General features: G+C 41.5%; 1 protein-coding gene across 1 annotated transcript in view; it reads right to left on the reverse strand.

Annotated features, from left to right (window-relative positions):
* EFHC2 (EF-hand domain containing 2) overlaps window positions 1-25,449 on the reverse strand; it is a 154,008-nt gene that overhangs the window by 26,106 nt on the left and 102,453 nt on the right. The window contains exons 11-12 of the mRNA XM_077480923.1: window positions 12,439-12,572; window positions 858-1,055 (exon numbers count right to left, since the gene is read on the reverse strand). Of these exons, the coding sequence (XP_077337049.1) occupies window positions 858-1,055; window positions 12,439-12,572 (332 nt within the window). The remainder of the gene's footprint in view (window positions 1-857; window positions 1,056-12,438; window positions 12,573-25,449) is intronic.

Raw genomic sequence — 25,449 nt, forward strand, 5'->3', positions numbered from 1 at the left:
TCCTAGCAACCTCTGGAGGATCCCTGGTTGAGAAAGGCTGATTCTGACAGTTGAGGAAGCTTCTGTGAAACCATTGTTAGGAAATTGCAGAGGTGCCTTAAATTAGAGTCAATGGCTTGGTATTTTGGACAGCTATTTTACCTAAGAGAAATTCACAAAACATGGCCTGTTGGGGGTACTTGAGAACAGGGTTGAGAACCACTGCTCTAGATGACACTTAATAGATGGGTGTTTATATATATATGTATTATTTAGCTAACAATCGTGGTACATTAGCATATTTGATCAATATGTTTCTGGTAAATTAAATAAATGTCAGATACTTTAATATAGGATGAAATATTTATCATTTTAAGTACAGTATTTTTTAACTATTTCATAGGCACATGCAGTTTTAAGGCTTCCTATCTACCTTATCTATCTTATTTGACACTATTTCATCTTTTATTTTGTAAAAATAAATTGGGAATTTGTGTGCACTAACATTTATTTTAGTGTGTTTTTTTTTCTGAAAATATACAGTAGATTTTATAAACAGTTGTACAAATATTGTACTACATAAAAAAATGCAAATACCGTCTTTTTACTCTACAGGGCCTCTGCACTCAGAAATTATATTTACATGTGTTCAAAAAATGAAAACAAATTGCTCTAGTGGTGAAGTGCTTAGATGGTAGCCTTCTCCTACCATATATACACGGACACAAATGCCAAAAGTTAGGATTCCAGTGTTTTTGAACGTTCACCAAATAACATACTTTGTAGTACACACAGGATGCTGACTCAAAATTCAAAACCTATTTAGGAGACAAAGGTTGCTGACTCCCTACATATATAATCTCTGACAATATTTTTACCTTTCGCGGTCATTATACACAAAAGCATCAGTGAGTTTGCTGAAGTTCTCAAATGACTTTTTCTTCAGCTGTTCTTGAGCTACAGCCATCAATAGGCCTAAATCAACCTCTGGCTTCTCACGTACACTGTAGTAGCGTCCGAGAGTCATTATTTCATGTTCTGTGAGACTTCTCTCGGCAATATCCATCATGACATTTCTAGAGAGGTAAAAAGAACAATTAGATCCGACAAGAAAAAAACACAGAGCTATTATAAACTATGGAGCAAATCTGTAAAAGTTACAGCCAGAAACATATAACTCAGCTTATCATTTGCTCTACATTTTTTAAAATATTGAAGGCGTCAGGTGTAGAAAGAACAAGTTGAAAGAGATAGAAAGTATATATGAGGACACAGCACAAGTATAGGACTGATATTTATATTAGCTTATATAGTTCTTAAGACAGTTTTCTTAAAAGAACGTGCAGTTCTCTATAATCTCTGTTTACATCTATAGTCTAAAACCCACTTAAAGATCAGTATTCATCATTGCTTAAAATGACTTTCAACAAACTCACTACGGGTGTTGACAAAATATGTACAGACCCCTTCACATTCCATCAAAGAACTGTCTAACAATCCCTGATGGTTACAGATAAAAAGCTTTGTTTATAAAAATTGTGGCTGGCTGAGCAAAATATCAAGCGTGTGATATGAAGATTGTAAGCTCACACGAGCAGGGCCCTCCTAAGCCTATTGTATTGTAACTGTACTGTCTCCCTTTCATTGAAAAGTGCATCACAAACAGTTGGCATTATATAAATCCTATACAAGAAAAAGAAGAAGAAGACCAGGAAAGTTTTTCACTAATTCAATTTTTAGTATGGGCTATTAGGTTGATTAACTAAAGGCAAATATCCTATGCACTTTGAAAAGTGCAGTTGCCCTCTGCAAGAGCAGTTGCTCCATAGCTTAGTAAATGAGCATAAGCTCTGCTGACTTCCATCATCCAATTATGTACAAGCAAAAATTATTTTTAAATTTTTTATTTTCTTTGCACGTGATTGGATATTCTTTGCAAAGTGAAGCTTTACCTCATTCACAAAGCTCTGGAGCAATTGCACTTGCTGAGTGCAAATGCACTTTGTAAAGTGCGCAGTCTATTTGCCTTTAGTAAAGCCACCCCTATGTATCCATTCCTTAAATGGGTATATTAGGACGGTGGTGTTGATTTTGAATGTGGATTTAGAGTTTCATAGTTTGAGATTGGTTTGAGGTCCAATGCATATTATAATGTGATTGTAAAATTTACTAAGGGGAAAAAGGAATGTGCAGACATTGCATTCTGTTACATTTATAACATTTGGGTGAAACAGCATGCAATAGAAAGGTATAAAGGACTGAATGTAAAAAAAAGAGTAAGGAGCTACTGTGTACTGGCATACCCCACTATTAAGTACACAATGGGCTTTATTTACTAAAGCTGGGAAGTGCAAAATCAGGCTCACTTCTGTATAGAAACCAATGAGCTTCCAGGGTTTATTACCAAAACTTAATTAAACAAGCTGAGGTTAGAAGTTCAATGGTTTCTATGCAGAAGTGAGCTTGATTTTGCACTTTCCAACTTTAGTAAATAAACCCCATTGTGTATTTAAAAGTGGGGTATGCCTGTATAATAAGGAGGTACAAAACACTGTAAAATACACATACGAACCACAGCATTATAATATACTAGCATCAAAATGTGAATGTAGGTGAGGCCTAATCAGTATACATACATTGTCGATACTTAAAATGTGTTATATTGTAGAAGTTAAATGTTCACAGAACTAAGGCCATTTACAGCATTGGCCCCATTGCTTATGCTGCAGGCCAAACTCTTCCTCAAACAGAAGAGGGTTCTGCTTATCCATGAGGCACTTTCCAATAATAAGATATCAAGCCTTTAAAGACCACAGAATGTCAGAGGAGAATATCCCTTGGTGGGAGTTCAGCAATGATATTGCTTGGTCACACTGCAATCCCAAAAAGTCCCTGTAGATATCTGCATGTCAATGGGGGACTGTTCCAAGAAGCTGACAGTGGGAAAAACCATTTAATGAGATACCTATTCTTTCCCTTCTCAACATTTACCTTTCCCTAATACTATCTCTACTCTCTCCTTATAGAGGAAGTAAACTTCCTCTGCAGACATTTACCTATAGGTAAGCCTATAATAAGGCTTACCTCTAGGTAATGTAAATATTTCCTAAACGTGTACAGTTTAGGAGATATTTACATTGCATGCAGCCACTGACATCAATGGCGCATGTGCTTTGACGGAATGGCCCTGGGTGCAGTTCCTTCCGAGCCCCGTGATGTGAACGATAGCTCCCACGTGCATTCTGGAGCATGCAAACCCAGAAGAAACTCTGGTAAAGATGTCGGCCGTGTCAGAGGTGTGCGGGTGCCACTGCAACATCTTTGTTCTAAGGTAAGTATTTAATAATGAGCTAGTAAGCAATGCATACTAGCTCATTATGCCTTTGTCTTGCAGGTTTTTTTTTTCTGAGGTTTACAACCTCTTTAACCAGCGGGTTCTGTTCCTATGGAGTTGATTTACTAAAGGAAAATAGACTGTGCTTTTTGTAAAGTGCAGTTGCACTCTGCATGAGCAATTGCTCCAGAGCTTAGTAAATGAGCAGAAGCTCTGCTGACTTCCATCATCCAATCATGTAAAAGCAAAAATGCTGTTTTTTTAATTTTCCTTGCACGTTATTAGGTATTCTTTGCAGAATAAAGATTTACCTCATTTACTAAGCTCTGAAGCAACTGCACTTGCAAAGTGCACGGTATATTTACCTTTAGTAAATCAACCCCTATCTCCCTATCTTACTCTGCAGGCACACCACTTGATGTAGAATCTCCTAGTCATGGAATGCTGAGTCAAGATGGCCCAGAACTCATGGGATTTTGCTATCCAATACAGCAAGAATAAAAAAATGTGTAATGCCCTCCCAAAATTCAAACCAGACCATTTGAGTCTGGTATGGATTTAAAAGGGGAAAACAAAAACAAAATGCATGAGAGCCCTTTAAAAATCCATAGTAGACCCTTAATCCAAGCATGCAGCCTGGCTAGCCAGAAAAGGGATGGGCAAAATCCCATGTGTCCCTTCTCCTGAACCATACCAGGCCACATACCCTCACAAAGGGTTAAGTCCTTTATTTAAATAAAAAAATCCCCCAAAAAGTACTTTTATCATCATTTGCAATGCTTGCCATCCCCCAACTGTCATCAGCTATATAGGGGAAGGTTTGGGGATAGTGGTGACATCACTGACTAAATATTACCATGGCCCGGGATTCCCAGCCATGTAAGCCAATGTGCCAGTGACAGTGGCTGTTGCTAGGAATGCAGCGGGTGCCAGCACCCACTGTTTTCCTAGGGACGATTGACAGCAGAATGCTGTCAAATATAGAAGAAGTTCTGTTTCTTTATATGATGCTTGCCTCCCCCCACAGAGGAGGTCAAGCAGGTAAGCCCTTGTACACACGGTCGGATATTTCGACAACAAAATCTGATTTTTTTTCCGTCTGATTTTTTCTGACGGATTTGGTCTGAAACTGGTGTTGCATACACACGGTTGGACAAAGTTGTCGGAAAATCCGATCTTTTGGAACTTGATGACGTTAGTTCGTTACGACGGAACTACGTTCGGGCTAGTAGCCAATAGCTTTGGTCTCCTAATTTGATCTGAGCATGCGTGGCACTTTGTCTGATCGGAATTCTCCACAAATGATCGGACAAAGTCCGATTGGATCATGTTGTCGGAAAATGTTATAGCCAGCTCTCAAACTTTGTTGGTCGGACATTCCAACGGAAAAAGTCCGATGGAGCCCACACACGGTCGGATTATCTGACAACACGGTCCGATCGGACATTTTCCGTTGGAATTTCCGACCGTGTGTACAAGGGCTTTGTGTTTTGAATTTTATTTGTTGGGCAAATGGAAGCAAGAGAGGGTTGGCGGACACTGAGCAATTGGTAAGATGGATCAGTCTGGTAGCAGCATTTGTGGTAGACTGCAGGAGGGGTAGTATGTGTACTGTAGAGGTAACCAACAAGGATGGAGTTTCAATAGTCAAAGTGAGAAAAATAATGCAACGATTTAGTAATAATGTAAAACAAGGAGACAAACCTAAAAGGAGGACCAAAAAGAAGCCTAGAAAGAAAAGTAGTTTTGTTACTGCTCCCTCAATCATCATATTGCCCTAAATTCAGCAGCTGCTTCTCAGTCCACATTTGAAGGAGCAGAAGGAGCATTAGACACAGATGGTTGTGGAGTGAGTTGAAGTGTACCGGAGCAGCAGTGACAGCAGTACTTAAGGTCATAAAGTTAGATTTGATCAATGATGGTGCATTAAAATATCTGTGCATTGACTGGCTAGTTGTTATCTGAAAATCAGAATGACTTTAAACAGAAGATGATAATATACTATAGTATTCTAAGTAAATGTCATTAAGACACTTTAAAACTTTACTACTAAGTTGTAATTATGTCACCAGCATGCCAGTCTACTCAATATAAGCTCAGCCTGTGCTGGAATTTCTAAAATCCTCAAATCATATCACTTATCCTTCCTTTGCAAAAGATAAGTCTTTAGCTTGCATGCAGAGATGTACACGGAACATTATGTTCTGCTCCACCTTGTACACAGCGTGTCTTCTTCTGACACTTGAGCAGTGCACAATGTGAGGCTCACACAACGTTCAGGATGCCAGAGAAGGACAGAAAAAGAAAGCTGGTTACTTAAAAAAGGAAACTGTCTTTGTAACTAAGCCAAGATGAATTTGAAATAACTATACAAGCACAATGGTCTGTTCAAGAAGATTTCATGAGCTATTCATATAGTCGACATTGCCACCCAGAAGAGAAGACCTGACCTAGCCAAATATTTGTTGCACATATTATGTTTTAACACATAAAGTATTGTTGCATGTGATCATAGCCACAGCTGACAACTTATGGGGCATTTTTTTCTTTTGCTTGTTTTTGCCAGTGGCATGCAGAACATCAAGTGATTTTCAGTCTGCAAAAATTCTCTTTAATTGGTTAAATCCAAAGGTAGAATGAAGTAAATTGGTTCTATGCACTTTTAAATGTCCAAGATAGAGTCTTTCTAGTTTGGTATAAAATACGGGAAATCAGCCTGCACCAGCTACATTTAAAGATTCAAAGCTATTGACACAGCATGAAAAACCATGAAGACTGGCAGATGTTTCCATCTGCAACATGGCCCATAGCCCAGCAGCAGCTGTAGCTAATCCTGAAATCTGTTTGCAACCATTTAAATGAGGGCAGACATAACGTCAGAGATCCTTAGGACCACCGGCATAAGTAAAAACGTTCTTTTATTACCACGGTTAGAATAAAAAAATGTACTTTGTTAACAAATCAAAAATGCATGCAGCTAAAATTCCAGAGAATTAATATTGACTGCATTTATTATTTTATTGATTTATTAATTACAGGTAATGCCATCAGTTTACACAGCATATTATATATTTTACACATCAGTTCCTGCCCTCAAGGAGCTTACAGTTTTAGGTCCCTAACTCACATTCATACATACTAGAGCCAATTTAGACAGGAGCCAATTAACCTACCAGCAGGTCTTTGGCGTTTGGGAGGAAACCCCCACTCAACCCACTCAAGCACACAGAGAACATGCAAACCGCTCTGCAGGTAATGCAGTGGTTGGGTTTCTGACGCTCCTAGTTCTGCTAGGCGGAAGTGTTAACCATTTAGCCCACTGTGCTGCCCCATTTTAATCCAATATAAGAAAAAAGTTTGTGTAACACTTTGTCTTAGTTTTGCCAGTGTGAGGTTTAGAGATGGGAACTCTTTCTATGCCCATATATCGTGGGATTTACTACAGGAAAATAGAGTGTCAACTTTGCAAAGTCATTTTCCCCACAGCTTAGTGAATGAGGTAAAGCTCTGCTGTCATTCCATCATCTCCTGCAAACTGCAACTTTCTTTGCAAAGTGAACAGCCTATTTGCCTTTAGTAAATCAACCTCCATGTGCTGTATTTACCATGCAGTATCCTGCTCTTTTAATTTAGACAGAAGGCTTGCACAGAAAGATATATAATTGTAATGAAACGTACACTCACCAATTTTCTGTTTGCCCTCCACCAATGGTGCCCAGTTACAACCAAATAAAACCTTAAGCGTCGTACATACAATGAGCATATCAGACGAATAATCGTCTGGTTTTTGTATGCTAGTCTCGTATTGAAAATGAAGAGGTTACCAAAGTTACAAAAATTCTTGTATGACAGAATACAACTTCGGAAGTGATGTAATATGTTTTATTGTATTGTAATGTATGATTTTGTTTCCGAGCATGCACAGTCTTGCTCTTCTGATCTTTTTCGGATGAATGCTGTAATGATTAAACAAAAAGTGTATGATCTGGTATCATACGAGAAAAATGTTTGTGTTTGTCCCTTCAGATAATTTCAGATGAACTGTTGTGATCGGCTCTCGAAAGCTGTGTACTAATAATCAGATTATCATATGATCACTTATGCGGTATTTTTTGTTCGATTTTCTGATCATGTGTACTAGACTTTAGAATAAGAGTGTCAACTAGTCCTAAGAAGGATACTCTCTCAGTGAAACTGCAATGAACTGCAGCAATAATGTACTAAATATTAAGTCATATTTCAGATTGGTCCTCCCCAGTTGATCCTCATGCATTTAGCCACTATGTCTGGTTTATACTATGGGGTTTAGTTACGAAAGGCAAATCTACTTTGCACTACAAGTGCAAACTACAAGTGCAAAGTGCACTGAAAGTGTACTTGGAAGTGTAATCACTGTAAATCTAAGGGGCAGATCTGAAATGAGGGGAAGCTCTGCTGATTTTATTATCCAATCATGTGCAAGCTAAAATGCTTCAAGCAAATGTTATGATGTAGTTCATAGCAGGGATGTGCAGTCAGGGGAGGAAGGTGTCATGAACATAAAAAACAAAATAGCAAAAAACAAAACAAAAAAACAATCGAGCTTCGAGGGTCATAGCTCGGCGACCTGAGGTGATATGGACCCCAAATTTGGCGGGTAGGTAGCTGAAGTTCTACCCCACAGTTGGTCAAAACTGGGGCTCCTGTCACCTATAGTTCTGGAGATACGGGGCTTCTTACGCAGCCTGTCAGAAGCTACACACAGAGCGGCCAGTTTAAATACAAGCTGGCAAACTCTGTTTGCAGCAGACTGAGAGGATGAGATCACAGTGTCTCTCACTTCTTGTCAGAAGCACTGAGATTCATGGACAGCTTGGAGTCTTGAACCAATGGTAAAGCACCATTGGAAAAAGATGTCCAATAAAATTGCTGCAGTGAAGGCTCTCCTCTCACTGCAGTGTCATAGAAGTGGGCATGTGTCTAAAAGACAAATGCTCCCTTCCAGCCCAGCCCTTTTAACTAGATTTATGGGTTTATGGGTATAATATTTACCCACATGTTTTTCTCACACAGTTAAGAGGGAGAATGAGAATCTGCAGCCTGCTGAAAAGGTATTGTTATAACATATAGCATTATAATATATGAGTTAGCTTGATTAAAACATAATAATGAAAAAAAAAACATAATAATGTATTATTTATCTATTACTGTGAAATTACTGGTTTGAAGTTATAACTTCAGTAATTTCTCTGTTAAGTAACGTTTTTGAAAATATAGTAAATTAACAATATATAATAATTATTTGTATATTCCTACTTATGGTAATTAAGCACTTGCCACCCAGGCCAATTCTGACACTTCTCTCCAAATCATCATTTTTTTGCTAGAAAATTACTCAAACCCCCCAAACGTTATATATGTTTTGTTTTAGAAGACACCCTAATGCCGCGTACACACGATCGAATTGTCCGGCGTACTTGGTCCGCCGAAACTTTCTCAGCGGACTTGGGTTTTCAGCGGACAATACGTTCGTGAGTATGCTAGTCCGGCAGACTAAGAATGACACATGCTCAGAAGCAAGTACGAGAAGGAAGCTATTGGCTACTGGCTATTGAACTTCCTTTTTCTAGTCCCGTCGTACGTGTTGTACGTCATCGCACTAGCAAACGCCGGACTTTCTGTGTGTCCATGTGTGGCCAAGTCCGTTTGGTAGAAAGTCCGCCGGACTATCCGTCGGATTGTTTGCCGGACTAAGTACGCCGGACAATTCGATCGTGTGTACGCGGCATTAGGAATAAAATGGTGGTTGTTGAAACTTTTTATGTTGCACAGTATTTGCGCAGCAATTTTTCAAATGCATTTTTTGGGAAAAAAATGTCATAAATATTTAAAAAAAAAACTCAGTTAGCCTGATTTTTTTGTATAATGTGAAAGATGATGTTACGCCAAGAAAATAGATACCTAAAATGTCACGCTTTAAAATTGTGCACACTTGTGGAATGGCGCCAAACTTCGCTACTCCATAGGCGACGCTTTAAAAAATGTTACAGGTTACATGTTTAGAGTTACAGAGGGGTCTAGTGCTAGGATTATTGCTCTCGCTCTAACAATCGTGGCGTATGTAACCTGTGTGGTGTGTATCTGGCTCTGATACTAGCCAGTGCCTTACCAGCCATTGACCTCACCGCACGTCCCTGGTTCAAAGCAGGAACCTTTGTAGAGTGGGTATAACTTAATGCTATTTGTTTAGAAAAAAATATGTTCCTAATATTAATTAAAATGTTTTAAATTGATTTGGACTGACTTTTTATCTAGAAAGGTATAATTAGAACTAATAATGTACAACTACCAAAAGAAGGTAATTATAATTAATGTTCTAGTCCCTATTAGTATACAGACTAATGACAATTAATCTCTAATTAGTTTTAGTGGTTTACTGCACACCATTGGTCTTTGTACTGTGTTTTAGTAAGTATGCCCGTTTAGGGATTCCCCAAAATAAAATTAAGAAAATAATAAACTCTACTCATGTAAATAAGCATTATAAGTTAGATGTGTACTTAAAAGCTAAGTTCACTTTAAAAAATAAATAAAACATGCACATGTTTTTGCAGAAATAAAAGTGCCTATTTTATTTTATTTTTTTACAGGAGAAAACTACAAGTCTGCCTGACACAGTGGCTGGCGTGATTTGTAGTTCAATAATTCACAGAGCTCTCTGAATGAATGATACAGTTCTGTGGGCAGAGCACCACAATTTCAGAAGTGACATGTGTCACAGGGAAGCCACTGTGGGGGTGAGGTTTGCTTACCAACATGTTACACCCTAAATATGGGCACGGGATGCAACATGTTGCTAAAGCTGGATTTAGCCTTTAAAGGATAAGTTCACCATTTAACAAAAAATAATAAATGCACATTTTTTTGCAGATAAAAAAAAAATATGCGTTTAATATTTTTTGTTCCTGGAGCCTCTAAAGCATTGCACCAGTGATCAGCAGATCGCTGAAGTCAGGGAAATTGTATGCACAGCCATGCACGAAGACATGCATGGTGTGCACGTGCTAATAATAATGACAACTAGAGGTTCCCTAATTTGCACGCATGCATGTAATAATTCTCGACGTGCCCTAACTTGTGTCACTCCGCGCACGTGCGCATGCGCATTTGTGTGAGCGTGCTTGAATACTTTATGCTCATTTGCCTATTTAAAGTGGCTTCAGAGACCAGAAGATTGAGTGGTCGTCAGCTCCTACCATCTGTGATCTGATCTCGTGTTGTTCCTGTGTATACCCAGCCTGTTTGACTCTACTTGTTCCTGATACCTTGTTTCTGACCTGATTGCTGGTTGGTTGCTGCTTGCTGTTCTGCACCTGCTGCTGTGAACCTGCATCTGCCAATCCACAAATCTGCCTGCTGCTTGGCACCTGCTTTAAGTACCTTCTGTCCAGGATCTCCAACCAGGTACCCAAGCCACTCCATACCCTGCTATATCCTGTCTCCACCTTCAGGAGAAACCGGACAAGTAGAAGCCTCCCGTCAGCTCAACGCCAACCAGGTAAGTGACAGATAGTGCCATGCAGGTCTCCTGCAGACTGTCAGTATATCTGTGTGCCCATAGATCCAGTATGGGCAGGCAGATATAGTCTTACAGGAAGAGATTATGAACTACCACAACGCTCCACAGCACCATGGTAGTTCATTGAAAACTACAAACTTACAGCCGCAAAGGCTGCCGGACCTTGTAGTTTTCTATTCAAAAAGGACTGTGAACGAGTAACACAGCCGGGCAGGCGAAGCCCCACTCGGCCATGTTTTTTTAAACTGTGACAGCTAGTGGGGGAGAGAAAATCCCTGCTAGCTGTCTGAAATTCCCCCCTCCAGAAGTTAGCTGCCAGGGTGAAGTGGGGGCCAGTCCGTTCATAACATGTTACACCCTAAATATAGGTGTAACATGTTACGAAAGGTGAACTTATCTTCAAAGGGTCGACATGTATTTCAAGTCAGTTTTGAACAGAGTAGGGAAAAATTTGAATCCCTGATGAGTTTTTATTGCTGTCCAGGGCTTTGTTGGAGAGATCTTTAGCGTTGGACAGAATAGAGTCAGGTTTATGTGTCCCTGCTAGGAACTTTCACTCTCTCTGCTTGTCCTAGCAATTATTGTCACTGAGACTAAAGCCCCATACACACTATCAGATTTTCTGATAATTTTTTTCCTTCAGATTTACCAAAACCATATAATATGAGGTCAGACCTCAGGAGTTTCAATTTGTATACAATCGGGGAGGCCCTTGCACTACATGGTTTTGGTAAATCTGAAGGAAAAAATCAGCAAAAAATCTGATAGTGTGTATGGGGGCTTGAGAGGGAGTGAAAATCCAAAATTTTGAGTTGTCACTGAAACAATCCAGTCCTCCAATGGTAACACTTGTTACAACAATGGCTGTCTAAGAAAAAACTTCACTTTTGAAAGATTTGCTCTTGCTTCCTGATGTTTTTATTGGACAGGAAGTAAAGGAAAATCTTCCCAATGGCACACAAATTAAAAAACAAAAAACTAACAAGGGCTTTGACACTTACCTGCGCTATCAAAAACAAAGAGAAAACAGTTTTGGCTTTAGATATAGTGTACTTTAGGAACATTTAAGTAATATTTGAGTGCAGATCTACTTCAAGCAATTAATCTAAAACCTGCTAAAGATACAGACCTTTTTTTAACAACAGAACATCAGACAAGAACACCAAGAGATGTTAGTAGGTGGTCAGAGATTTCAAACTGATGACATTTAGGACATATATATTACATGTCAAGTGCTGCATGTCCCAAAACAAACAAGAGTTATAGTTATGCACTTAGGAAGTGCAGCTGTGAATACACAAGAACAGACCGGTGCTGTAAGGAAGACGATTAATTCATCTCAAGGCTTCCTAAATCACGCTGATAGATCAGACCTCTCAGCACGGTCTTCTAAATAGAAAGATTGTGGAAACCAGAGCGATGCAAGTGTAACCTTTGTTGCCTTTCTGGTCACCATGAAGTCATCACACACATAGTGAAAGCATGCTGGGATAGATTCCTCCAAAAAATTGATAAATATAGCACACACTGGAAAAGCACAGCCATCTTTTACATTCACATTCCATACCTGAAGGTTTCATACGTCATCTCATGTCTGTTTCCAGGGTCATTAGCTACGAAGAGTTGCTTGATTTCTCTGGATTTAATTTCTCCAATATTCCTTAGCTTCGTTATAATCGAAGCAATGTCTGACATAGGGAACTAGAACAGAAGAAAATGTTGTTTTCACTAGGTTACATACAGTATTTTAGTATGTTTAAAGGGTCATTGATAGAACATGTCAAACATTCATAGACATTATGGAGCTTTTAAAGTCAACCTGCTCTTTGCAGGACAGAGCTACAGGTTCAGTCTTTCTCCTTTATATAGTCCTCTTTTCTTCACTCCCTTTGCCACTCTGTTTGGAAAGAGAAGTAAGAGGTATAGTATAATGTAGTTCTCAACCTTTTTCACATGTGAAAGTGCTTGTTGATTAGTCCAGCACTGTCACATGAAGGTGCGGGGGAGGCTTCCACCCTATGTAAACATTGACAGGGATCAATCTGCAGATTGGGCTTCTTCTGGCAGTTAATAGAGTAGGGATCTACAATTAGCGGACCTCCAGCTGTTGCAAAACTACAAGTCCCATCATGCCACTGCCTCTGGGTGTCATGCTTGTGGCTGTCAGAGTCTTGCTATGCCTCATGGGACTTGTAGTTCTGCAACAGCTGGACGTCCGCTAATTGCAGATCCCTGTAATAGAGCATCAGGGAAGTAACAGAACGCAAATATGAGATGTTGTGGGTGATCATTAAACTGAACCTGTTGCTTGCCCAAAGCACAGGTTCAGCTTAAAGAATCCGTTCACCCAAAAAATTTAGTTTTAGAAAATTTTAGTTTAGAGTCAGCCTCTGGTTTCTTATATTTATTTATTTCTTTATTACAGGCACTAATTTACGCAGCACTTCACATATAGTATATATATATATATATATATATATATATATATATATATATATATATATATATATATATATAGATATATAGATATACATATATTCACATCCTTCCTTGCCCTCTAGGAGCTTACAATCTAAGGTCCCTAACTCACCTTCATATGTGAACATACTATGGCCAATTTAGACAGAAGCCAAATAAAGAGGAAGTAAACTCAAAGGCATAGTTTTTACGAATAGGTAAGCCTATAAATAAGCCTTATCTATAGCAGGGGCGGATCCAGGGGGGGGGGGGCAACGGGTCAATTGCCCCCCCCCAGAATACCGGCAGGCTGGTTCCGCTGGTCCAATCGCGGCCGGTTCCGCGGGTCCAATCGCGGCCGGTTCCGCGGGTACCAGCGGGCCGGTTCCGCGGGTACCAGCGGGCGGTTCCGCGGGTCCAATCGCGGCCGGTTCCGCGGGTCCAATCGCGGCCGGTTCTGCGGGTCCAATCGCGGCCGGTTCCGCGGGTACCCGCGCTGAGTGGACGGTGAGGGGGGGGGGCAGCTGGGCGGCTTAGGAGGGCTGCTGGCCAATCAGGAAGCCAGCAGGCAGGGGAGCAGGGAGATGACATCATCTCTCACTGCCCTGCATCCCTCCAGTTCCGCCCTCACTGTGTAGGAAGCTGTGTGCAGCAGAGAGATTGCAGAAAAGTGACACAGTAGGTGACAATCCGCAATGTGTGGCAGGCTACATGGCAAGTGGCAATCCGCAATGTGTGGCAGACTACGTGGCAAGTGGCAATCCGCAATGTGTGGCAGGCTACGTGGCAGGCTACGTGGAAAGTGGCAATCCACAATGTGTGGCAGGCAACGTGGCAAGTGACAATCCGCAATGTGTGGCAGGTGACGTGGCAAGTGGCTATCCGCAATGTGTGGCAGGCTACGTGGCAAGTGGCAATCCGCAATGTGTGGCAGGCAACGTGGCAAGTGACAATCCGCAATGTGTGGCAGGTGACGTGGCAAGTGGCAATCCGCAATGTGTGGCAGGCTATGTGGCAAGTGGCAATCCGCAATGTGTGGCAGGCAACGTGGCAAGTGACAATCCGCAATGTGTGGCAGGTGACGTGGCAATCCGCAATGTGTGGCAGGCTACGTGGCAATCCGCATCTGGTGGCAGGCGACGTGGCAAGTGACAATCCGCAATGTGTGGCAGGCAACATGGCAAGTGACAATCCGCAATGTGTGGCAGGTGACGTGGCAAGTGGCAATGTGTGGCAGGTGACGTGGCAATCCGCAATGTGTGGCAGGCAACGTGGCAAGTGACAATCCGCAATGTGTGGCAGGTGACGTGGCAAGTGGCAATCCGCAATGTGTGGCAGGCAACGTGGCAAGTGACAATCCGCAATGTGTGGCAGGTGACGTGGCAAGTGGCAATCCGCAATGTGTGGCAGGCTACGTGGCAATCCGCATCTGGTGGCAGGCGACGTGGCAAGTGACAATCCGCAATGTGTGGCAGGTGACGTGGCAAGTGACAATCCGCAATGTGTGGCAGGCTACGTTGCAAGTGGCAATCCGCAATGTGTGGCAGGCTACGTGGCAAGTGACAATCCGCAATGTGTGGCAGGCAACGTGGCAAGTGACAATCCGCAATGTGTGGCAGGTGACGTGGCAAGTGGCAATCCGCAATGTGTGGCAGGCGACGTGGCAAGTGGCAATCCGCAATGTGTGACAGGCAACGTGGCAAGTGACAATCCGCAATGTGTGGCAGGTGACGTGGCAAGTGGCAATCCGCAATGTGTGGCAGGCAACGTGGCAAGTGACAATCCGCAATGTGTGGCAGGTGACGTGGCAAGTGACAATCCGCAATGTGTGGCAGGCTACGCTGCAAGTGGCAATCCGCAATGTGTGGCAGGCAACGTGGCAAGTGACAATCCGCAATGTGTGGCAGGTGACGTGGCAAGTAACAATCCGCATTTGGTGACAAGTGACGTGGCAAGTGACAATCCACATTCGGTGGCAGGCGACATGGCAAGTGACATCCTCAGGGTTCCCACTGATTCTGCAGTATGGTGAGTTGAACCATTTAATTTTATATTACAATGTATTAATAGAAATAATGCGCTTCAATCATCCTGACACCATAACAACCATGGTGCCGTAATGATTGAAGCGCAAATACCAGCCATTTCCCATATAAATTGCCCCCAAAAAAACATATTTTATAGCAGTGCCCCTCCCGAGATTAGACTCTGGATCCGCCCCTGATCTATAGGTAGTGTAATTATCTCTTAAAACGTGCACTGTTTAGGAGATATTTACATTACATGCAGCCGATGACGTCATCACAGGTGGCCGTTCCTTCAAATACCTGTGCTGTGAATAATGGCACCCCCATGCATGCATGGGAGTGATGTCATCGCGGCTCCGGCCAGTCACACAGCCAAGGTCTGCGGACCTGGAAGGAAGATGGGTGAAGGTGGAAACTGGCTCCAGCAATTACACTGCTTCGCTGGAGGGCTTAGTTTTCAGGCAAGTTTCACATAAAATGCTAGTATGACATAAGTTTCACATAATATGCTAGTATATGATGCATACTAACACATTATGCCTTTACCTTGCAGGACCGAATAAACAAAAAAAAACCCAGAGGTTTACAACCGCTTTGACTGCTTGCCAACCGTATAACTTACATATACAGCAGCAAGCCAGCTCTGCTGCCCAGGATCACATACCTAGTATGTGATCTTGCACGTCTGGGGTGTGCATACGCATCGATGGCGACCCACTGTGATTATACACAGCGGGAGGTGATTTGTGGGTACCGTGGACTCTATGTTCCGCCAATCATTAGGCAGAGAGCCAGAACAGTGATCTGCCTAATGTGTAACATGGCAGATCGTCATTCTGTCAGTAGGGAAGGCATTGATCCTGTGTTCCTGCAAATTAGGAACATGGATCACTGCCTTCCACTAGTAAAAGCATCTCCCACAGTACACAAACACACTAGCTAGGCACACAGTTAACTGTTTGATCACCCCTGATGTTAACCCCTTCCCAATCAGTGTCATTAGTACAGTAACAATGCATATTTTTAGCACTTATCACTATATTAGTGTCACTGGTCCCCAAAAAGGTGTCAAAAGTGTCAGTTAGTGTCTGATTTGTCCATTGCAATATCGTAGTCCTGCTATAAGCTGTTGATCGCCCCCATTACTAGTAGAAAAAAAAATCCATAAATATATCCCATAGTTTGTAGACGCTATAACTTTTGCGCAAACCAATCAATATACGCTTATTGGGATTTTTTTTACCAGAAATATGTAGCAGAATACAAATTGGCCTTAATTGATAAAGAATTACGATTTTCAATTTTTTTATGGGATATGTTTTATAGTAGAAAGTAAAAAATATTGTTTTTTTTTTCAAAATTGTCGGTCTGTTTTTGTTTATAGCGAAAACATTAAAAACCACCAAAAGAAAGCTCTATTTGTGGGAAAAAAAAGGACATACATTTTATTTGGGTACAGCGTAGTATGACTGCGCAATTGTCAGTTAAATTAACGCAGAGCAGTCTCACAAAAAAAGGTCTGGCCATGAAGGGGGGGTAAAACTTCTGGAGGGCAAGTGGTTAATTACTGCAACAAAAAGTATGTTCTGATTAAAACCTAATGTAATACATTTCCTGTCATTGGGTCTTTTCCTTTTTTACCACAGGTAGATGGGGTTGGATTCACCATACATCCTAACCAGGAACAAAACCCATAAAAGGAGCCCCAGTGGAGTTAATTTCTATGGTTTTACATAAATATAAGATTGGTTTGTTGTGCGTTACCAAATCAGGGGCAGGCTTTAAGGGCATGCACTAATCTGTGGGGGTTTTTTTCTGCATCAACATGTTACAATTTCCCATCCGCTTAAAACAATGTTTAATGGACCTCAACACATGACAACTATAACTCTACTATTATTAATATAATTATCTTCTCCAGGTTGATATTTTGAAATATTCGATAAACGCCAATGAACTACAAACTCCAAAGATCTCTAGCTTCAAATATTTGGAGTGGAAGAAGTGAATTATTTGCGTTCTTTCTTTATACCAACTTACCCACAGTACTAGACAGTACAGGCATACCCCACTTTTAAGTACACAATGGGGTTTATTTACTAAAGCTACAAAGTGCAAAATCAGGCTCACTTCTTCATAGAAACCAATCAGCTTCCAGGTTTTATTACCAAAGCTTAATTGAACAAGCTGGGGTTAGAAGCTCATTGGTTTCTATGCAGAAGTAAGCCTGATTTTTCACTTTCCAGCTTTAGTAAATAAACCCCATTGTGTACTTAAAAGTGGGGTATGCCGCTCCAACACATAGCCAGAACCCGCAAAATCCCATGGCACCTGCTCTCTCTTGATATTAAAAAAGCGTTCGACACGGTGTCCTGGCCCTACCTGGATTATATCCTTAAACGTTGGGGTTTTGGCCCACACTTTCTACAATGGGTGAATTCCCTTTACAACCAACCACAAGCCTATATAAAATACTCGGGTTTCCGCTCGGATGCTTTTCCTATAGATAGAGGAACTAGGCAGGGCTGTCCCCTCTCTCTCCTTATTTTTGCTTTGACTATTGAGCCCCTCGCCGCTTTAATTAGAGCCTGCCCGGACATAAAAGGACTAAAAATGGCTTCTACTTCCCATAAGATCTGCCTATTTGCTGATGATGCACTCCTTTTTGTGACCTCCCCTCGAACAACGCTTCCGAACCTTATCCCTATTTTAGATAAATTCGCAACTATTTCGGGCCTGGAAGTTAATCAACAGAAATCTAGAGCTTTGAATGTGTCTCTCCCGCCCCAAGAATTGGCCCACATACAAAGTAGCTTCCCCTTTCTCTGGTCCACTTCCACACTTAGGTATAAAAATTGACCGGTGACCCAACTGCTCTCTTTCGGGCTAATTACCTCCCTATGCTTTCACACCTAACCTCACTGTTAGAGTCCTGGAAATCTCTTTGTGTATCCTGGTTAGGTAGAATAACGGCCGTCAAAATGACTCTTCTGCCTAAACTCCTCTACCTGTACAGAGTCCTCCCAATCCCAGTTCCGTCCTACTTCCACCGAATTGTACAGTCTCGGGTATTCAAGTACATATGGGGTCCAATCAAGCCCAAGGTTCCGAGATCCGTTCTTCTCCGTGATAGATGCAGGGGTGGTCTTGGTATACCAAACTTTACTCGATACTATCAAGCTGCCCAATTGGCTCAGGTCACCCTATTCCACGCAACAGCGAAATCCCCCTATGGGTCAGTCTAGAGGCGATCGAGCTATATCCCCTACTGATAACTAATATATTATGGATTCCGCCCTCAGCTCGTGGCCCCATAACTAACCCTATCACAAGTCACTCGTTAAAGCTATGGAACAGGTTGCGTGGCCCCTATAGGCTGGTCTCTCCACATTCCCCTTTACTTTCCTTTTTTGGCCACCCCCTGTTCTACCCGGCCTTCACGGAACCTGGGTCTTTTCGCCATTGGTCCCAAGCTGTCCTTCACAGGATACTCGATCTCGTCACTAGTACCTCTCTTAAACCCTTCTCGGTTCTTTAAGCCCAAAGCGGATTACCCTCAACTGAAGCCTTCCGGTACCTCCAAATAGCCCACTTCGTCAGGTCAACGATTGGTTCTTGCTCCTCTCTTGCAAGTATGTCTTTCTTTGAAAAGATATGCTCCTCGGACCCCCACGCACCGGGTATCATCTCAGCCATCTATACCCACCTAACCACCCTCTTGACTGCCCTTCCTCTCTATGCTGTGCAGTGGTCCAAGGACTTGCAACTGACTCTTGATGAGGAGGACTGGTCCCAAATATGGGCCAATACCAAATCATCCACCCAAAATGTAATGGCTCTGGAGGCTAATTATGAAGTGCTTATGCGGTGGTATCTGGTGCCTGCTCGGATCTCCAAATTTCTACCAAATTACTCGCCGGCATGTTTCCGAGGCTGTGGAGAGAGGGGTGTACATGCCCACATCTGGTGGACATGCCCGATAGTGCAACAATTCTAGCTAGCAGTATTTAAAATAGCTTCCACATTACTACATGATATCCTAGCTCCTGACCCAGCCCTTGCACTTTTAAACCATATACAAGGAGACTATACCAAGACCCAATTCTTCTTCAGTTGACTACGGCTGAGAAGCAGACCATCGCCAAAGCCTGGAAAACCCCGAACCTACATATAGCTGAAACTAAAAATAGGGTAACCCAAGCCATGATCCATAGCAAGATTGAGGCAACATTACTGGATCGTACCCCTCACCATTCTCGAATTTGGACCCCTTGGGTAGACAACTTTCTCCCTCCAGACTTTGACACAAGCTTCCTTGTGCCATAAACTTAGTCCACCCTGAAACTGAATAATTTGATGGCCCTCTGGGGCCCCGTGTGGTCCCGCAGACACTGACTCTGTCTCTCCCTCTCTGTCCCCCTTTCTCTAGCTATGTCTTTTCTTCCTGCTTTGTCTTCCCCTCCTCTCTCTCTTCCTAGCCTATGGTTACAATTTGCCTAAATGGGTTCCTCGTGCCATGAACAAGGTCCTTCGGTTGACTATCCCCCTTGCCCCGCATTTTCTTCTGTCCCTACAACTTTGGTTTACTGTTTTACGTTGATGTTGGGTGGGGGGTTCACCCCCTCTTAACTGGATGTCCTCTTAACGAATGCACCAGTATGTTCCCTTGTTCCAACCTAGAGTGCGCTAGTAATGTGTTTAGCGTTATATAAACACCGTGATATATGCACTATGTTTTTTCTTTTTTTGTTGTAACTGACGTTATGTGCCGCGCTCACAGTCTTGAATACTTCTGTTTGTAACCTTTATTCTTGTGTTACTCACAATAAAAAATTTGAAACCAAAAGTGGGGTATGCCTGTACTAAAGAATCCCTTAAAATCTTTGACAAGATCTGGGGCCTTTGCATTTGATCCACTCTTACTACATAACCCTAATATGGTTCTCATGAATACTCAATTTCCAATCTTTCTTTCTTTAACCTTACTGGTGGTATGATTCAGTCTGGAATAAGGTGCTGAAAGCGGTACAATTATTTTGCATGGAAATCTGGTGTTTTATTTTGTAGTCCTGTAATTCTTAGGAATAACGCTCTTAAATCTGTTCAAACCAGAGTCTAGCAGACATCCTGGGTATGATAAAGTTTATAATATAATAAAGAATAATAAAAAATGTTCAGTAATGTAATCAAATCCTAAAACACTGAAAAAGGGACACGTTTTGGTTGCTATGGACAATCTCCAAATTCCAGGCAGAAAAAACAGTATTTATAATATAAAAGTGCATACAGGGCACTGCACGGGCCACTAGGGACAAAGGGGGTGTGTAATTTTGTAATACAGCACTGTAATCTGTAAGATTACAGTGCTGTGTGTGTTTTGTGTACTTTAACTTTTTTGAATTTGCCGCCGTTCTCCGCTCCCGTGCGCCGTAACGTCGCAGGGAACGGAGCTCGGCGGCATTCGGAACTGTGAATCGAGCGGAGGACAGCTCAATCGCACAGCGCGGCGGACATCGCTGGATCCAGGGGACAAGGTAAGTAACTCTCCCTGTCTCCTCCCCTGCATCGAGCGATGCGATCCCGAGTCTGGCTCTGGGTTACCGCTCCTGTAATTAAAATCCCAACCCGAGCCAGACTCGGGATTACCGCTAGGGGGGTTAAATATACCTTTCATGTGAATATATGATTCAAATGTAACAATAGGTGTGCGCAGCCTATTGCATTAGGGTGTGCACCCCAAAGCTCAAACACACATTGCAGTAGAGCAGTGGATGGTGTCAGTAGGAATGAGATTGGTGTTAGTAGTTTTTGTTTTTTTATTTTATTTTGTTATTATTTTTTACAATTTTCTTCTTTTTTTTTTACAAACATTTTTTTACACATTTTTACAAAAAAAATTTTTTTTCTATTTTACAATATGTTAGGAGCCCCATTGAGGGGATTTGGTGAAATAACAGAGAAAGAAACTGAGGATAGAGATTCCTCAGTCGCTTTCTCTGTAACCTCAGATGCCATGGGCTAGGGAAATTGAGCAGGGGAAATCTACATTGCACAGGATGATTAGGGTGTGCCCCAGGGACAGCCCATCCATTAGAGGGCCCAGACACCGCCCCATCTCTCCTCTCCAACCCCTATATGCAGTGTATAGATGCGGCCACCCCCTATTCATGTGTCCATCCCCTTGTGGTGAATTACAGTGGTGGGGGTGTATTTTTGAAGCACCTGATTAGAGACATAGGCTCTAATAGGCTTCGAAATAGCGCAGGCTCGGGTCACAGAGCATGTGACCCGGAGACCACACAGGTGTGTTGCAACAGCGAATGAATATTCGCTGTTGAAACACTGATCCTCCTCCCGGCCAATCGGGAAGCAGGTATGAAACCCATTTCCTGATTGGCCAAAACATCAGATGATCCTTTTGGACACCAAATTCCGGGAGGAGCAGAGAAGAGATGGAGAGGACACTGGAGCGCGCCACGCTGGAATATGTCCACAGCAGCTCTGACCGCTCGCATCCATGGTGAGGACCGCGAGTGGTGGAGGTGGGGTGTTAGTGCCATACCGTGCCGTGGGGGTGGCTGGCAGTTGTGCTAGCGCAGCTCCACCAGCGGGGGTGTTTGTCACCCCCGCAAATAAAATCCCACCAGCCGCCACTGGTGCGCACATCCTGTACACCCTGTGCACATGCCTATGAATGTAATGCAACCACTGTACTTAAACTATGAACTTACAGCATGCAAGGACATGAGACTGTGCCAGTTATTTATAGGGTTGATTTACTAAAGGCAAAAAGACTGCAGCTGGCAAAGTGCAGTTGCACACTGCAAGTGCAGCTGCTCCAGAGCTTAGTAAATGCACAGAAGCTTTGCTGATTTTCAACATCCAATCATGTGTAAGCAAAAATACAGTTTTTTTTTTATTATCCTTGCACGTGATTGGGTACTCTTTACAAAAGGGAAGCTTTACCTCATTTACTAAGCTCTGGAACAACTGCACTTGCACAGTGCAACTGCACTTTGCAAAGTGCACAGTCTATTTAGTAAATCAACCCCAATGGTTTTTGAGGAAGATTGTGTGTGTTTGCAACTGTACTGTATTATATAACATAATTTAAAGCAATAAACAGCATCTTTTAAAAAAAAAAAAATTACAAACTTCAAACTCAGAATGTATTTGAGTTCCCTTACATCCTACTATATTAACTGTATTACAAAAGAAACCCAACCCACTGCACAGCTGACTCTCTGGCTTTATAAACTATATTAAATTATTTCAGAATACACTTTTAACATAGGCTTCATTTACAAAGCTAACAAACCAGGATAAGGAAAAGCCTTATTTAAAAGAAAACAACATTGCTAAATCCAATAAAATGTGAAAATGAAAGTCAAATGGCTAAAATAAAATAAAAACTCCTTGTGTTAAAGCTTTGTAAACTGAGCCTAAAATACAAGAAAAGCTTTTTATGCAGGTTTTAAGTATGCTGAGATTTGCTTTTTTTACAGCTAACAAGTATATACAGTATACTAGCACAGTCTCCTTGTGTAATCATGATGTATGCAGAAATAATAAACATAAAATTAGTCTAGTAGTAAATATAACTTAAACTGTAAAAAAAATTGCATGAAAATAAATAAAATAAACCGAAAAAAAAAAACACAAGAAACTGTAACTTTAAATTATTCCCTGTGGCGCAATTTGAGTTCCAGTAATACAATTTACATAAATGTATTCAGAGACCAGGTAACATATTTGCTGAAAAAAAATTAACCCCTACAGGTAGGAAAACTATATCAAATTGTAAGGATTTTAGTAAACCATATTCTTGCTCTTTTACTTTAGATGTTGATGTGAACCCTGTCAGCATTTTTATAAAAAGTGACTGCTACTGTATCTCGCAGGATTAGACAACCACAATAAAAAAATAAAAATAAAAAATAAAAACTCAAACCAGGAAACCTAGTATAAATTACAAAAAAACAAAAAACAAAAACAAATTAGAAATAACTATAGATTAGGCAAAAATCATGCAATATGCCAGGGTTATATAGACCATTGGTACAGGCATACCCCACTTTTAAGTACACAATGGGGTTTATTTACTAAAACTGGAAAGTGCAAAATCAGGCTCACTTTTGCATAGAATCCAATGAGCTTCTAACAACAGCTTGTTTAATTAAGCTTTGGTAATAAAATCATTGGTTTCTATTCAGAAGTGAGCCTGATTTTGCGCTTTCCAGCTTTAGTAAATAAACCCTGTTATGTACGTAAAAGTGGGGTATGCCACTAACAGTAAAAATTCACTCAAAAGATAAAAATAACCTAACTTTGACTGGCAAACCCTCTTGTAGGATATTTCTACAGTACGATGATGGGAAGATGCCTCTATTATTAATTTATGTAATATAAGGTCCATATGTCCTTTTGGATGCAGTGCTGTGGTTGATCTCCTATAATAAGACAATGCTGTCTTTTAATAGGATTGAATAAAATGATTTTATTTGTTTTTTGTTATTTATAAATGATTTAATAAAGTGTTTTGATATGTGACAGCCACAATATACTTGAGTTACATTTTTTCTAATAGTAACTGAAATTATTATAATCTGAAGAGCGTCTGTATCTCTTTAGGTGTGCAATAGCCTTAGAACTTCTTTTTGTAAAAAATTTACTTTGGTATGGTTAGAATTCGACTTCCAGCTCTGTAGAAGTTCTAGTTCAAACCTTTATCCCAAGAAAAAAATATGTTTCTGTAGCTGTTCAACCACTTCAGCCCCCGGAAGGATTTACCCTCTTCCTGACCTTTTTGCGATACGGCACTACGTTGTTTTAACTAACAATTGCGCGGTCGTGCAACATTGCACCCAAACAAAATTGATGTCCTTTTTTTCCCCACAAATAACGTTTTCTTTTGGTGGTATTTGATTACCTCTGCGGTTTCTATTTTTTGCGCTATAAACAAAAAAAGAGCGTACATTTTGAAAAAAACAAAACAATATTTTTTACTTTTTGCTATAATAAATATCCCCCAAAAACATATAAAAAAACTAATTTCTTTCTCAGTTAAGACCGATTTGTATTGTTCTACATATTTTTGGTAAAATAAAATCACAATAAGCTTATATTGATTGGTTTGTGCAAAAGTTATAGCGTCTACAAAATAGGGGATAGATCACATCGAACACTTTTGACACTATTTTGGGATCAGTGACATTTATACAGTGATCAGTCCTATAACAATTTACTGATTACTGTGTAAATGACACTGGCAGGGAAGGGGTTAAATACTAGGGGGCGATCGAGAGGTTAAGTGTGTCCTTGGGAGTGATTATAACCGTGGGGGGATGGGCTCACTTCAACATTGCAGAGATCACTGCTCACGATGGCAGGGAGCAGTAGATCCCTGTCATTTTGCTCGACAGCACAGGGAAATGCCTTGTTTACATAGACATCTCCCCGCTCTGCTGCTCCGTGTCACGATCGCGGGCCCCCAGTAGACATCGAGCCTGCAGGACCCACGAGAACCCTCAAGGAGTATGCGGCACGCACGCACTAAGCCGCTTCTAAAAGGTAAAGGTACGCCCATTTGCCCAGTCGTGCCATTGTGCCGACATATATCGTCGTGCGCTGGTCGGCAAGCAGTTAAAAAAGTGTAAGCTAGAGTTAGGCTTTACTTTGTTAGTCAATTATGTAAAGTCCATCTAAGTCAGGGGTCAGCAACCTTTTTCCACCTAAGGGCCAGATTCAATGTATGTAAATGCATGGAGGGCCGTATTCACCTGCTAATGAATTAAGATAATAAAAATCCTAACATAGTGATAATAGTACAGGTTTACCTCACTTTAAGGTGCTTCCCTAATACAAAGCCAGTTTACCCTGAGGAAGTATGTGGCTGGGGATTTGGATTTTACTGCCCCCCCCTCCCATCCTGGCAGCCAAGGGTGGCTGTCGCCAGCCCTGTCAGCCAGCATGGTCTGGGGATGGGGTTCCTGTCCTTAGGGAAGATGGGGGCCCCGTTCCCATGGGTGATGGGGTCCCTATCCCCAGGCAAGAAGGGGTCCCAGCCTCCAAGTGAGATGGGGTCCCTGCCTCCA

Source organism: Lithobates pipiens, unplaced genomic scaffold, assembly GCF_037356315.1.
Source record: "Lithobates pipiens isolate NorthernLeopardFrog02 unplaced genomic scaffold, aLitPip1_a1.2 Scaffold_16, whole genome shotgun sequence".
NCBI classification, from domain to species: domain Eukaryota; kingdom Metazoa; phylum Chordata; class Amphibia; order Anura; family Ranidae; genus Lithobates; species Lithobates pipiens.